The sequence below is a fragment of the Molossus molossus genome, unplaced genomic scaffold, assembly GCF_014108415.1.
Source record: "Molossus molossus isolate mMolMol1 unplaced genomic scaffold, mMolMol1.p scaffold_m16_p_14, whole genome shotgun sequence".
NCBI lineage: Eukaryota > Metazoa > Chordata > Mammalia > Chiroptera > Molossidae > Molossus > Molossus molossus.
Genome location: NW_023425349.1, coordinates 67761103 through 67776678, shown reverse-complemented (window position 1 = coordinate 67776678; position 15576 = coordinate 67761103). Strand labels below are relative to the sequence as shown.

The 15576-nt window shown below is 36.9% G+C and overlaps 1 protein-coding gene across 2 annotated transcripts in view; it reads left to right on the top strand.

Annotated features, from left to right (window-relative positions):
• Window positions 1-15576, top strand: part of BNC2 (basonuclin 2) — a 355086-nt gene that overhangs the window by 197050 nt on the left and 142460 nt on the right. For both annotated transcript variants that reach the window (XM_036261168.1, XM_036261167.1), the window contains one exon: window positions 5343-5445. In XM_036261168.1, the coding sequence (XP_036117061.1) occupies window positions 5343-5445 (103 nt within the window). The remainder of the gene's footprint in view (window positions 1-5342; window positions 5446-15576) is intronic.

Genomic DNA, 15576 nt, shown 5'->3' with positions numbered 1-15576 from the left:
TTGTGTCAGGTGAATTATGTGCTTCCCAAACAAGGAACAGCTAACAGGAGATGTATTAATTAGCCTTGTGTATAGTTCTTTTGTGAGGTACACTAAATATTAGCTGAAGCTTCAATCTGTGCTTTCCTAAGAAATGTCATTGGGTGAGAAGATTGATGCTCAGTTCACATATACTTGCAGAGTTCAAGCCAGCTATGAGTGTAATCAAGTGAAAGAGACTTCAGTTGCAATGACAGACTCTATTATTTGAGGTGGGCTTTGGAACTCATCCAAAATACTTTCAAATGCACTGCTATTTAATATTCAAATATAAAAGTGTTACCAAAACTGAATTAAATATATTTTTATTAAATTGGCCTATTTAATGTATTTGAGATATACTTTTGAATGTATTTATAATATACTGGTTTTAATTGTATTTTTTTTCTTTTTTCTATGAGTAATAGAAATAAACTGATTAATAATTGGGAAATCCACCCTATCATTTAAAAGGCATATAAACATTTCTGAACCCAGGTATTAAAACTAATAACCCCTGACTTACCCACCGTAGATTATTATAGTATGAATAATGTGGCCTCATGTATGTCAAAGTGTTCATTTATTAATTAAGACTAAATATGTGTTAAGCATTTTACAAGGTGTTGGAAAAACTTAATACATTGGGAAGAATCTTAAGGAAAAATAATTCAAATATTATATGTGGAAAGTTTTCTTGAGGTCATAAATGGTTTTCATTTATTGGGCTTTTACTATTGCGAGGCACAGTGCCACATAATTTATATTCATTATTTCATTTAAGTCTTTTGACACTCTTGTGATGTTATGGTTATTGTCCTTTTACAGAGGAGGAGAGGGGTTCAGAGAATTGTGTTCCTTTAAGTGCCTTTTGAGCACCTATTTGTCCAACAGGCATGTTGCCCTGCCCTGATGGAGCTTACTTAAATGTCAGAGGGGAAGACAGACCTTAATCAAATAATCATATAGGTATATACATATAATATTACACTTACCTACACTAGATCATAGATAAATTATAAATATAACGTTCACAACTGTGGTAAGTGCTATGACAGAAAGATCCCTTGTGAAACAAAACTAATGGGGAATTTGCGTAGATTAGATGAGAGCAGCTGCCCTGGGGGATGGAAGTACTATTTGAGTTGAAATCTGAAAGATGAGCAGGAGCGAGAAGCGGGCATGTAGAGGGGCTCTAGTCCTTGACTGCCTAGCTGTGAATGGGATTATAAGATTTCCAGTCAGAGGGACGGAGAGCTCACACACACCTTGGTCTGAATCCTGTGCCTTTACTAGTTGAGCAACAGACGAGGTACGTAATTGTCTCTATCTTCGTTTCCTTGTTTGTGAAATAAAGAGAATAATATTACCAAATTTGTGGTATTGAGGACTTAAGAACGTTAATGTTTGTCAAGTTTTTAGCACAGCATCTAGAAAAATAACAACTATTTAGTAAATCTAGCTATTATGAATAATAATAGATAATCGTTTACTGTTATAAAGAAATTTAAAAATCCTGCCTTTGGTAGAAGACAAGACAGGAATAAAAAGGGAGAGATGGTGCTTCTCAGACCTGTGTAAGGGCTTCCTTCTGTTCTTAGGGTCTCGCCTCTAAACCCCTGCCCACAAACTGACTGTGAAGTCCTTGAGCACAAGGACTCTGCCATCTATTTCCTGCCACTTAACATAGTACTTGGCTCTAAAGTGATGATTTTTGCATAGTGAGGATATTTGAAGCTGTAGGAGGGGATGCAATTGCCAAATTAAAGAGCAAAGAGCCTGGTCATGGGAAACACCTGTATTTATTTACAGTGGAGAGAGTGAAAAGTTGCTGCCAGAAAAACTAGGATAGTTGGTCTCTATGCAGGAAAGTTAGAGCTGCAAGCTACATCGAGGTCTGGGAGGACAAGGAGACTGGAAAAGGAACCAGATGTGATGAGAACGTTCCTCTTGGAGAGAGCGGTTTCAGTTGCAGAATTCAGATTACAAAATTAACATGTAGATGGTAGTGAGGAAGTGGAAGCAGTTGGTGCTGGGTGCATGGATTTTACTTTCAAGAAATCCATTGTAAAGGTAAGCAGAAGGGATACTTTTAATAAGTTGCAGGCGCTTAAGAAAGTTCATTATTGCTGTTGTTATTAATTGGGGCTTGGGGGTGCTGGTCATGTAAGAATTACAGGGCACTCTTGATGAATCTGGGTCCTGGAGGCTTGGAGGGTTGGTAGCCTGGGTTAGTCTGACCTACGTAAGGATCCCTGTTTATTTAGGTGGGAACAATCTGACTAGATTGTCTGTACTTCTTTTTGATGTCCCCTTTCTGCCGTTTGTCGTCATCTCTGGATTTTCTATAGTTCATAGTGCTCAACAGTGAGTGGGTAGAACTCATATGTTAGGTGAAGGAAGAAATGAATGTACTCATAAAAATGAAAGCTTATCCATTTCTGCTCTTCCCAACTGTCTCCTTGTAAAGCATGTACATTTTTGAGGCTTAACTGGCTTTGATAGTTTTATGATTATTTATTTATTTTTTTTAAGTGTGCGCAAGTTGGCAAGTGATCACATTGGTTCTATTTTATTGTGAATAAATAGTATGTCAAAGTTTTATGTCGTTTCAAAAATGTTATTTAGAGTAAAACTTCCTTTGAAGCCACAATATTCTCTTACTCAAAATATTTATTTAGACCATATTGTTTAAATATATATAAGTCCCTTAAGGAACAATTGTAGTGTATATAAATATGGATTTAAAACAAATAGACCTTCTGGAATTCATAGAAATATAAAATGGATATTCCAGTACTTAAATGTTTATATACAAAAGGAGTTGAGGTGTTCTAATGTTTGTATGTTTAGGTACAAAAAGAGTAGAATTTATAAAGAAAGATGATGATCTGAGAAGTTTAATTCCCAAATGTGCCAGACATATAAAGTTATTTAGGAAGAGAAAATATTTGAATCATAAACTAGTTTAGAGGAAACGAATCGATTCAACCAGTGAATAAATAAATATATATAAAAATAAGGCAATTTCAGAATCTTAATTTGTTTGGGTACTGAATATAGCTATAATTTAAAAATGTGCTTTTAAACACCATGAACAATTAGGCTACTTTTATAAAATAATTAAATATTATCAAATTAATGACTTAAAATATGTATGTCTTTTGTGCCTGAGTTCACATATAGTCAGTCCTTGAGAGATCATCTCTTTTTATTGGTCATCCCATAATTTTGGTAATGCCAGGGTTTTTTTGTTTTGTTTTCAGAACTTATGAAAGCTTTTATTATCACACTTAAGATTATATAAATATTTTAATGTTAACTTGGTTGCCATATCTGAATTTATAATGGGATAGTTTGTAAAGTGCCCTTTTTTTTTTAGCAGAAATGCTGCCCTCTAAATGTTTTTGTTTTGACTGTAGTTCAATCAAGTTGTGATTTCATTAACTAATGATCATGTTATTTAAAGAAGCTCTTTCTAACCTGGAATGTTCTGAAATATTGTTCAGTCGGTAACTATTGAATTTGAATTCAGAAATTTTGGGAGAAGCATTTCCCCTTATAACATGCAAAAACCTATATTATTCTTGCTTAGTCAGCACTTCCTTTGGTGTCCCTATTTCTTATTACTAGTTCCTTTAATTACAAATACATGCAGCAAAGTTTTACAACCTAGGTGGTATGTAATTAGACTGTTGACAGTGGAGAGAGACCCTGAAATGTCAAGCAGATTATACAACTGAGTGTTTCCCTAGTGGTAATAGAGGAACAACTTAGGGATGGAAGTGAAGTAAGAAAGAAGTGTTCAGTGAGGTCTGTTCAGAAACTGAACAGGGACCTGTAGGTTTAATGTTTATTAATGAAAGGAGAATATTTTAAACTTGCCTGATCCAAAGCATAGGGAACAGCAAAAGCCTGTTCAGTCTTATTCTCTATAAATGGAATTTGACCCAATCGTATTAATGATTTCTCAAATACTGTCTGTTACAAATGAGACAGTTTATGTAAAAATCCAAATGATTCCAGGAATATGAGCATCTGGAGGTGTGTAACTGAGCGTAGCTTTGAGGCACAGAATTGCAGTTGCAAGTAGCCCCATGCCTCCCCCCAATCAGTAATCATTGATTGCATATAAAGCTATAGAGAGATCTTTTCCTGGCAGTTCAGGTAGTTACAGTAGATTGTTAATCTGTGAATGATTGGACTAAATCCCTTCCATCTTCAGAATTTCCATGCAAATTAGAACTAAATGTATGAGATAAATTTATTAATTGTAGTCTAGGAGCATAGGTCAGCTTTAGCACAATTCTAAAGTATAGGTTTTTATCCATAAAAAAAGTTACCCTTCATTTATACTAATTTCCTATGGACTCACTTTATAATATAAACTGGTGAGATGCTTTTTAAAAGTACTTGTAGCCCTGGCCAGTTTGGCTCAGCGGTTGAGCGTTGGCCTGCAGACTAGAGAGTCCTGGGTTCGGTTTCCGCTAGGAGCACGTACCACCAAACAACAACAAAAAAAAAAGTACTTGTAAAGAAATGAAAGACTTTAGAGTATGTTTTTCAGTTTCTGAGATAGAGTTGGATTGTTCCAGATATAAAATTTTCCCATAAATAGCTTTTCCTATTCTCCGTCTGAACTTAAAACAAATTTAGACTTATTTTCTTGCATCACCATTAAAATAAAAGGAGGGCTGTTTTGTATTTGTCAGAATAGGAATGAAAGTGGAATTAATATATCAAGGGGAGGGAGAGACAAGGAATTGGGAAGGGATAGATAATACTGAAAGTATGTGGTATACTAGGTCTTACTGGGCTAATAGGAGTGTATTTCAAAATGTCTCTGAAAGATGAACAAAGTATTTAAGTGAAACTCAACATAAGAAATATAATATCCTAATATTTATATGTCTTATTTTATTTGTATCAGTATTTCACTTGAACATTATCATATTTGAATGTAAACTTTTTGCATTACTGCCAAATGGATAAACTTAAATAGGAATAGCCGCAATATTTTTTTCTCTTTTTGGATCCTAGTGTTACAAATCCAGCATTTTGTAGAGTAAATAATCCTTTATTCTTATTCTACTCTGTTTCTAATTTAAAGGTTATGTATGAATGATATGAAATACTGTCTTAGTGAATGAGCCTTGTTTTCTTACATTTCTTAAAAGAGATTTTGATGGTATCAAAAACCCCTCCAGGCCCCTACCAACATGAAGACTTTAAAATGGAAGTGGGAGCTACTTTAGTAAAATGTGAAAGAAATAAAGTACCTTTGAACAGATGCTGATGCTTTTCCCCCTCCTTTATTTTTTCAGGCCATCCGCTGCACACTGGTCAACTGCACGTGTGAATGTTTTCAGCCAGGGAAGATTAACCTGAGGACTTGCGATCAGTGTAAACATGGCTGGGTGGCACATGGTGAGGAAAATCTGGACCTTTCTTTCTATTCTTGTTATGTTCATGTGAATATACATGTCTTTTTAGGGCTATCACTGGTCTGGAGAAGAAAGGAATCAGCTGTGCTCCAAGTGTCAGTTAATATCCAAGACATTAGGGTTAGGTGAGCCGCCCTCAGCGGAAGGGTGAGGTGTTTATAGGACTGTTTGGGTCATGGGATTTTGCCTGGACATCGCAGCAGGCAGCGAGCACCAGGCCTGATGGATGGATACTCAAACACACCACAGTTGGCCTTTCAGAGCCTGGACCTCAGAGGGAAACTGGCAAATCCTTTTCGCTTTAGGAGAATTTCTTAATGACTGTTTATTCTTGTCATATGTTTTGGGGACTGAGTTTATCCTCCCAGATGTTACATTTTATATGATCTAATGTGGGTGACAAAGTGAACGGGAATATTGTTTAGCTGGTATCTGAGAAAATAATCTGTAAATAACCCCTTTCAGTGTGTGCTGGGATTGGAGGTGGCCAGTATTGGTGGTGTGAGCTCTGTGTAGGTGTCTGCTGGGGACAAGGGTGACCCAGGGCCAAGGCTGGGAGTGTTGAGACTTTTTGCCAGATGTGCAGAACTGTCCATCCATGTGCCCTAGGCATTTCACTTGTTGTAATGTATGGTTTATGTTTTTTACGTTTAGGCAAAAGGAGACTTGTAAATAAGCAGAAATATTTTCTAGACTATAGAATTTTAAAAGATAAGTAATGTTTATAAAAGAAATTCTGGCTTGAGATTTCTTTGACAGTCTGGGGTACTGGATCTTAAGTGGACATATTCTTCCTTCCTAAGCGGTGCCAAATATCCAGTGGGTTGTAGTTTTATAAATATCATGTTATTCTAGCAAGATCTGAGGTAACAGTACCAGGACATGCCTTGAAATGCTTTTCATTGACCATGTACCTTGCTTGTGAGGTCATGTATGTTAGCCTGTGGGGACATTTCGGCCATGTTTCTGTGAGGAAGAGAGAGAAGGGGTAGACATAGAGGGATGAGGTGACATACTGGAAGGGGTGTGCCTGGCAGGCATAGACACAGTCCCTCAGTGCCCCTGGGGATGGAACTTGTTCCTGCTTCAGTTACAGGCCAACATCTTTAACAACCCTCAGTCCAGTTTTGAAGAACAGATGAGCTTCCGTTACTTATGTAGTCTATGTTTGTTACTACATTGGATGATTTCTTCTCTGTCCCTATATTAGATTGTTAGGACTGCCGTAACAAAATACCACAGATTGGGTGGCCTTAACATCAGAAATTTCTGGCGACTAGAAGTCCAGAATCAGGGTGTTGTCAAGGTTGGTTTCAGTCTGAGAACTCTCTTTTTGGCTTACAGATGGCTGCCCTCTTGCTATGTCCTCGAGTGGTCTTTCCTCTGTGGGTGCACATCCCTGATGCACCTGTATTCACATTTCTTCTTCTTATAAGGACACTGGTCATATTGGATTAGTGACTACTTTACTGACCTCATTTTAATGTAATCACCTCTGTAAAGGCCCTGTCTCCAAATACAGTCACATTCTGAAGTTGTAGTGGAGGTTAAGGCTTCAGTCTGTGAATTTTGGGGGAACACAGTCAGCCCATTAACACTTTCGAAATATACTTTTCAACCTGAACAAGTATTGGCTTTGCTAGGTACAAGCTTATGTCGTAAGCCCATCAAGATTCATGGGGCAGTATTGTGTTCATTCTTGGCTCTGCAACTTCAATGGCATGTAGATCAGTATCTCTATATCTCGTGGATTTTTGCTTTGATCTATAACATAAGATTAATAATGCTTATTTCATAGGATTATTGTAAGAATTAAAGATAAAGTATATGAAGCCGTTAAAATATATAATACATGTGAAAAGTAACAAACTTGTCAATGGATGGGCAATAAAGGGGGTCAGCTATTAAACCAAGAACTTTTCATTTATACACTCTCATTTTTTCCAAAGCCGTCCTGTGTTGCCATCATCTATCTACTGTGGTAGCCTTGTGAGTACAGAAGTTGACTGCCCCCAGTTTGTTTCATCTCTCTAACCTCCACGTGCATATTGCATTAGCAGTGTAATGGGGGGTAGGGAAGCAATAATTCTTCCTTCTTGGACAACATAAATTATTCCTGGCCAGTGGTTGTTTCTAAGGCTTTCTAAAGGATGTAATTTTTCACCAAACTTGAATAAGGTATTTCTGTTATATCAGACTGTGCTTTTCCTACTGTCATTAGAAATTCTATGATCCTGGGATACTACTTTTGGAGTTCCATAGATTTTGCTTTTCCCTCACCACTATTATCACTCTGACCTCACTTTTCTCCACAACATGGACCTGTCTGTATACAATTCAAAATATGTACATGCAGATATACAAATCCCACTCTTCCCCCATTCATGGGCAAATATAACAGTGAGGGGTTAGCTTCTAGCTTTTGAGTTGGCAGTGGGATGAGAGAACCCACCGTTTTTGCCCTTAGCATTTCAACTAATTGCCTCATTCTCTCCCCCTGCACAGAAACCCTGAAATCATGTCTCCAATTATTTCTGCTCAGAGGTGAAACACAGAGTCTTCCTGGCTGCCTTACACAGTGCAGGGTCCTATGTGTAGGACAAGAAGGAAGCAACTTGTTTTTTCTACTGAGTGGTTTTAAGCGAATGGAACAGCAATAAAACTACCAAGATAGATCTTGTAGAAGTGTTTCATCGTAGCACTGAACACATTCCACCTTTATTGTACTGTAAAAAAATGTGTTATGTTTGCTGTTGAAAAATAACCAGGTACCAAAATCAGGTGTTCTCTACAGAAAGAATTTTTAGAGAACTTTTGGCCTCTTTTGAATAAATGTCTTCCTATATCTCCTTTGTTAGCAGCATGTTGGATTTCATGGGTCATTGTACATTTTATATATATATGTAATATATAATATACATATTATATATATATATATATATATATATATACACACACACACAAACACACAACAACTCACTCACTTCATTACTTTACAAATTGCTTCTCAAACCTACTTGAATTGTTGACATTAATGGCTTTACAAAAATCTTGAGAAAGGTGTTTTAAAAATTAAAGAGAGTGGGTGATTAATTTATCATACTATAACACCTGGGTTTTTTAATTGCTCACTGGGCCCTGTTGCTATTCACAAATTACTTCCTGGAAATCTTTAGCACCATTGACTTAAGGGAATGAGGGGAACAACAACAAAAAGTAGTTCCTTGAATATAAATAGGTATTTCCTACTGAATTAATAAAGGATTTCCTGCCCTTTTCCCCCCATTAGTGAATTTTAGCTCTTTCACTTTGATAATAGAAAGCTGAGCTTTACTATAGTTAACTTTATTTAAAATGAACCTTTTCGGGTATAGAATGTCCATGCCTACAGCCTACAGTGACTTAGTTGGTATGCCAGAAATAGCTGAGTTTCTAATTTTGTCATAATATTTCTGTTTAGAGTTCTTGGATAAAGAAAAGACTTAAGCCCTAGTCAGTTGCTCAGTGGTTAGCACGTCATCCTGAAGACTGAAGGGTTGAGGGTTCGATTCCCGGTCAAGGACACATACCTGGGTTGCAGGTTTGATCCTGCCCTGGTTGGGGTCATGCAGGAGGCAACCTATCAATGTGTCTCTCTTGCATTGATGTTTCTCTCTTTCTCTCTCCCTCCCTCTCTTCTACTCTCTCTAAGAATCAATGGGAAAATATCCTCAAGTAAGGATTAACAACAACAACAACAAAAAAAGACTTCAGCATACTGCCACTTAATTCACTTAACACTATATTCTTTTTTCTCCTCTGTTTTGCCATTGTCTTTTCTATGCTTCAGTCACCTTTGTTGATCAGAGTGAGTCTGGGAGGAAAACAACAAAAAACATATTCTACAAGTTCTTGGTTCAAAAGTGCCAAAATAAGATATCAGGCTTCTTTGTCTGGTGACATAAATGTTTACAAGTTTGTTGTGTTTCGAGCCTTTCCTACCATTGAGAGTAGTAATTCTTCCATTCACAGAATGAAAACTTCAGCCAATGATTTTTTACATGGTCTTAGGAATCAGCAAGTACTTCCATTATATACCCAATGGTGGGTAAGGGTGGGGAGAGAGAAGTATGCTCCCTACTCATCATTTTCCTCTGAAGAATCTGCTTGTAATGAGAAGTGTTATAATAGGACTTGGTTGCCTTCGTGAAAAACTGATGGCATGGTGAAAGGTTAAGAACGATTGTACTAAGCCATTCTTATTTATTATTTGCAAATTCGTTTTAATGTCCATGGTCTAGATAACGACTTTATTTTTAAACCATTAACAATATAAATAAAGTAGTAAAAAAATTTTTGAGTAAATTAACTTTCTAAATGATTTTTAGGAAATATTTAATGATAATCCAAAACATCTGAAAACTCATTTTTGTTTTTACCATTATGGAGTATATTTGATAAAAGAGGTGGGCAGATTTTAAAAAGGTAATTTTTTTCTTTACTAGATTCGTAATTTTTATTTCTGAGGAAACCCATTTGTTACAATTACCTGTTGACTGCTCACGAGTTAACTCGTATTCTCATGCTCAAACGTTGTTGACCAATCACGAGGTAACTCGTGTTTGCACTTGCATTAGCTATTTCAATTTTTGAAACTCAGGGTAATATAGGATTATTGTATTTGTGACTCTTTGCCCTGGGGGTCGAAGTTCGAAAAACAGCACCCTGTTCTATATTCTCATGCGGACTCCTTTTCTTCCTACTACTCTGGGCGTGAGGCCGCAGAATCGAAGGTACGGTGAACAAAAACTATCACAGTGTCCAGCCGTCTACACTTGGACTAACTTCTAACCGCTCGCAGTTTGAACATATGTATCAAGGATATTGTAAAATCTTTCTTCTTCGTGTTCAATCATGTTCAGTTTATTATTAAAAAAGTGACTTTTCTTGACATTTAGGTTTTTATCACAATTACAGTATTACAAAAGTTTCAGCCATGATGGATCGTGAAGGTGAAGAACTTTTCAATGAATTATATGCAGACACTATCTAATTGTCCAGGCGATTTTGAAATATATTGTACTGAGGTAGAAATTGATAGTTTATCAGAAGACAGTAATGAGTCAGGTATTAGACCACCAAAACAATAAAAAAGAAATGTAGCTATATTTGATAGTGAAAGTGATTTGAAGAAGAGTGGATCGAAAATTATATTACACCAACTTTGGAGGATTATTCAAATATTTCGGGTGTAACTGTCGACCTCAGTGATCCACGGAGCATCAGGGAGGTGACGGGATTACTTTTTAGTGATGATTTTTTAAATTTAGTTGTTTCTCAAACCAATTTATACTACCACCAAATGGAACAATTTTACAAAAAGTCTACTAAAACTGTACCATGGATGAAAGTTACCAATACCAATTTAAAGAAGTGTCTCGGTTTGTTGTTATTGATGGGACAAACAGAAAAATCACATTGGAGGGATTACTGGTCAATGGACCCTTTGATTGAAGCTCCAATATTTCCTAAAACTATGAGCAGAATGAAGTTCGAGCAAATTCTTACATTTTTCCATCTTAGTGATAATTCACAAAATACATCTAATGAAGACAGACTGTATAAAATTAGGCCTCTTTTGGATTACTTTCTTCCAAATTCTCAGTCTTTGTATGTACCTATGCAGGAGTAATCCCTAGATGAAGCAATGATGCCATATAGAGGACATACCAGCTTCAGAACATATAATCTAGCAAAAATAATAAAATATGGGATTTTAGTGAGACTGCTTTGTGAAAGCGAGAGTGGATACATTTGCAACTTCAAGATGTATTCGGGTGAAGGCAAAAGGCTGCAAGAAACTGTATTATCTGTCTTAGAGTCATATCTTGATTCTTGGCATCATGTATACCAAGATAATGACTACAACAGCCTTTCTGCAGCTGAAATATTATTAGAAAAGAAAACGTTAATCTGTGCTACCATAAGAGAAAACCATGGCTTGCCAAAAATACTAAAAGAAAAGTCAAAGAATCTTCAGAGAGGGGAAGTGATGTTTATACGGAAAGGACCCATTGTCCTTATATCATGGAAAGATAGAAGACTAGTGAATATGATATCAACTATCCACAATGCCTATATGAAAACTGGAAAGCGAAAAAGGAATTCTAGCCCTGTCCAGTTTGGCTCAGCGGTTAGAGCATCAGCCTGCGGTCCCGAGAGACCTGGGTTCAGTTCCCGCTAAGGGCACGTACCTCGGTTGCAGTTTGTTCCTGGCCCTGGTTGGGTTGTGTGGGTGGCAGCCACTTGATGTGTCCCTTTCACGTCGATGTTTCTCTCTCTCTCTCCCCCTCCCACTCTATCTGAACAAAATATCAAAAAATGTCCTCGGGCGAGGATAAAAAATAAAATAAAATAAAATCAATAAAGAAAAAAAAGAAAAAGGAATTCTATGGAAGACATAGTTAAACCTGCGTGCATATTAGACGACAACAAATACATGAAAGGAGTCGGTCGAGCAAGCCAATATTTGGCAAACAGCAGTATTTTTTGAAAAAGTATAAAGTGGTCTAAAAAAGTAGCATTCTTTCTGATCAGTTGCGCTTTATTCAATGCAGTCAAAATGTACTGTAATTACAATAGACACAATAAAATAAGCAACAAAAAATTTCTACTTGAAGTAGCTAGGGAATGGATATCTGCCCGTTCAAATGAGTGCAGCTCAGAACCTAACACTTCTGGTACTTCTAAAAGAGCTCCTTACATTGATTCACCTTTTAGGCTTTCAGGGCAACTAAAAGACCACATTTTAGAAAAAATAGCCACTGGTATAAAAAAAAATCCAACTAGAATGTGAAAAATGTGCGTTTTAAAAGGAAAGCGCAGTGAAACCAGTTATATTTGTAAAACATGTTGCGTACCATTAAACGTAGGTGATTGCTATACAGTATGCCACACCGAAAAAAATTACTAAAATGTATAATATGTATGAAATATAATATGTAGCAGATATATGTACAAAGTTTAATTTAAATTCATTATGTATAAAGCATACTGAAGTTTATTTAGATTGTTTCACTTTCATACTCAATTACGAAAAAATAGTTGGTGACATGAGATAACTTCTGTGTAAAATTGCCAGTCAACAATGTGTTAAGAAAAATTCCACTGTTTCTTGGTATGCCTGGTAAGCATTTGGCAAGGATATGAAGCTAGATGAATAAGAAATATATTACAATCCTTGCCAGTTTCGCCCAGTGGTTAGAGCATCGGCCCACAGAGCAATGAGTCGCCAGTTCAATTCTAGTCAAGGGCACGTACCTCTGTTGCAGTTTGTCCCCGGCCCTGTTTGGTGTCAGGCGGGAGGCAACCAATCGATATGTCTCTGTCACATCGATGTTTCTCTCTGTCTCCCCCCTTGCCCCACCTCTATCTGAAGATATTTGAAAAAATATCCTCAGGTGAGGATTTTTTAAAAAAGAAATATATTACCTAGTTTAATGAAGCCCACAGCAACTTTCTCAGTGCAAAATATTTTCTTGGTAGAATACTTTGATTGTAAACCAATAGGATGTACCATTCCAGCAAGCTATATCATGCTGGAAGTTTCATTCACTTCTAAGCAATCTAAACTAACATTAATTATTTACTTTGGCCGAAGTCTGCCTGCGAGAATGCTTGTTGCACTGGAATTCTTGGGACCGTTTCTTTATTATGTTCCATAAATGTGATTTCTCTTTACTATTTGTAGTTCATTCAAGGAAAAAATAGTCCAGCTTTATTACTTTAATTATTTGCTCATCAAGCCAGTTGCTTCCCTGCCAGTTTCCAAACTATTCAAATTTTTTAAATGTCAAATGAGCAGGTTTGGCCTGCATCAGCTGGACCATCAATCAATAGATATTTATTGAACATACCTCATATGTAAACTACTGAGCCAGGTATTCTTCACTTCTTCAGTTCTGTGCCACAGGAAATGGTGAGCAGTATAAAGTTAGTGTCATATAGCAACCAGCTTTATGGTTTCATGTACTGTAAGACTTAATATTCATATAATCCATTAATTTTAAACCTTTTTTATAATTCACTGGAAGTAATTTTTTTTCCAGCATCACTGAAATTGAATTCCCAGCTTTGTACTTTGTATGTCTTATTAGAACAGGGATATTGATCTCTTTAAATAACCCTCACCCAACTGAAAATGTCAGGTATGGTATATACCTAAAACTAATACAATGTTATATGTAAATTACATCTTAATAAAAAAAGGCATACAAGAAGAAATTATAGGACATCCCATTAAGTTTGAATTTCAGGTAAATAGTGTGTGTGTGTGTATATATATATATATTTATATATATTAGTATAAGCATGTACTATGCAAATTTAGCTCAGTGCCCTGTGTTTTTACTAGCCCCGGGCAACCATACACCTAAAAGAAAATCATAGTTAGGCCTAATTTGCATAAATCAGGGTCATTGGTTCTGAGCATTCTGTAATAAAAAATCTTTGATTAGGTCAGTCCTGCATTTAGAATCACACGATCTCTCTGTTCTGTTTATACATTTCTCAAATTTGTTGGTGGCATGGTACTTTATAAGGACTCAAGCGGGGAAAATCAAAACCAGTAATTTTTCATTTTAACCTGAGAAAGGTCACATGTTTTTATTATTTGAACCAGTCTGTGCTCTTATAAATTGTCTAAGCATCTGTGGAAATAGTTTATCCCCAACTGGTAACACTGACTTGAGTCCAAAAGCTAGTATAACTAAAGTAATAGTAACTTTTCCTTCCCAATCCTTTTTTTGCCTCTTAATCTCCCCTTCCCACCCCAAATAGGTCCTCGTCATAAGCAATCAAGTGTGGCATTTCTATGACATCATACTTACTCTGAGTAACTCAGCAGCAGTTTCTATACGATAATTTGTAAATTTGTCAAGATCAAGAGAGGAGGGTGAATAAAATTGAGTTTCCTCTGACAAAGGAAAGTAATGCCCTCAAATAGTAATCTACAAAACAGCGCAGGCCCTCCTCTGACTGCCCTGGAGATTGTCCCAAGAAGCATGAATTTTGCAATGCGAGAAAATTGTTGCAGGTGATTACTTAGGATTTAGTGAAATATATAAGAAAGGTATTAAGTTGAGTCCCTGGCACAAGGAAGTTGATGGGGGCTTCCCAGCGAATGCAGGCAAAATGAGAACTTCATCCTTTGGGAAGATGTAGGTAGGTGGTCATGCTTCTAGGGCTTTGCTTAGAAACAGCATAGACCTCTTCTCCTGGTCCCCTGGTCTGGAAAAGGTGGGAGCTAATGCTTTCTAGTAGTCTTAGTTCTTCCACATTGTGCTCTGAAGCCAGGCTGTACCTACCTGCAAACTTCTCTTTTAATTAGGGAAGCAGCTTTTAGCTGACAACTAGCTCTGATGAGGCAGCTGGGTCCTCGACTTTCTATAGACGAAGTCCCTGAACATTTCTCCATTTATTTTTATTTTAGAGAGCAAAAATAAGGCCATTTTCCTGCTTGGCACAGGAGCATTCTTTGCTTGACCTGAGGGCATGGTACCCTCTTCTGCTTCTCTCCTTAACTCCCTGATCACCACTGATTAGCTTTAAAGGGAGGATACCCCACAAATGCAAAGGTTGGGTGCTTGATTAATGGCGTTAACTATATTCTTATTGTGTCCCTGAGCTGCTTATTTTGATTTGTTTCTCTGCCTGCCCACCTTTCAGATGGTGCTTTTAACTTTTTTTTTTTTTTAATCACAACATAAACATTGCCTCCCCTTCAGAACCCTGGGCTCTTTGCCTTTTAGCTCTCCAGATTTTTTCCCCTACCTCCATTCTATTCAGCTGGAACATGAGGTGGAGCTGGTCAGTTCTAGCCTCTGAAGTGTGCAGGAACAAACCACTGCTAAGGAGTTTTTAGGGAGGATCTTGAGATTGAAACATGCAAAATGAGAGCACCAGCCGATAAAGAAGCTTGAAGGTGCACAAATGGAGGCACGATAAGGAGTCGGTAGGAGTGCAGCTCTGCTTAGGTTCACATCCTGGCTCTACTCTCTGTAGAATCTTGGCCAAGTTATGTAAACTCTGTTTTCTCATCTGTAAAATGTGGAAATTGATAAGGCCTACTTGTAGA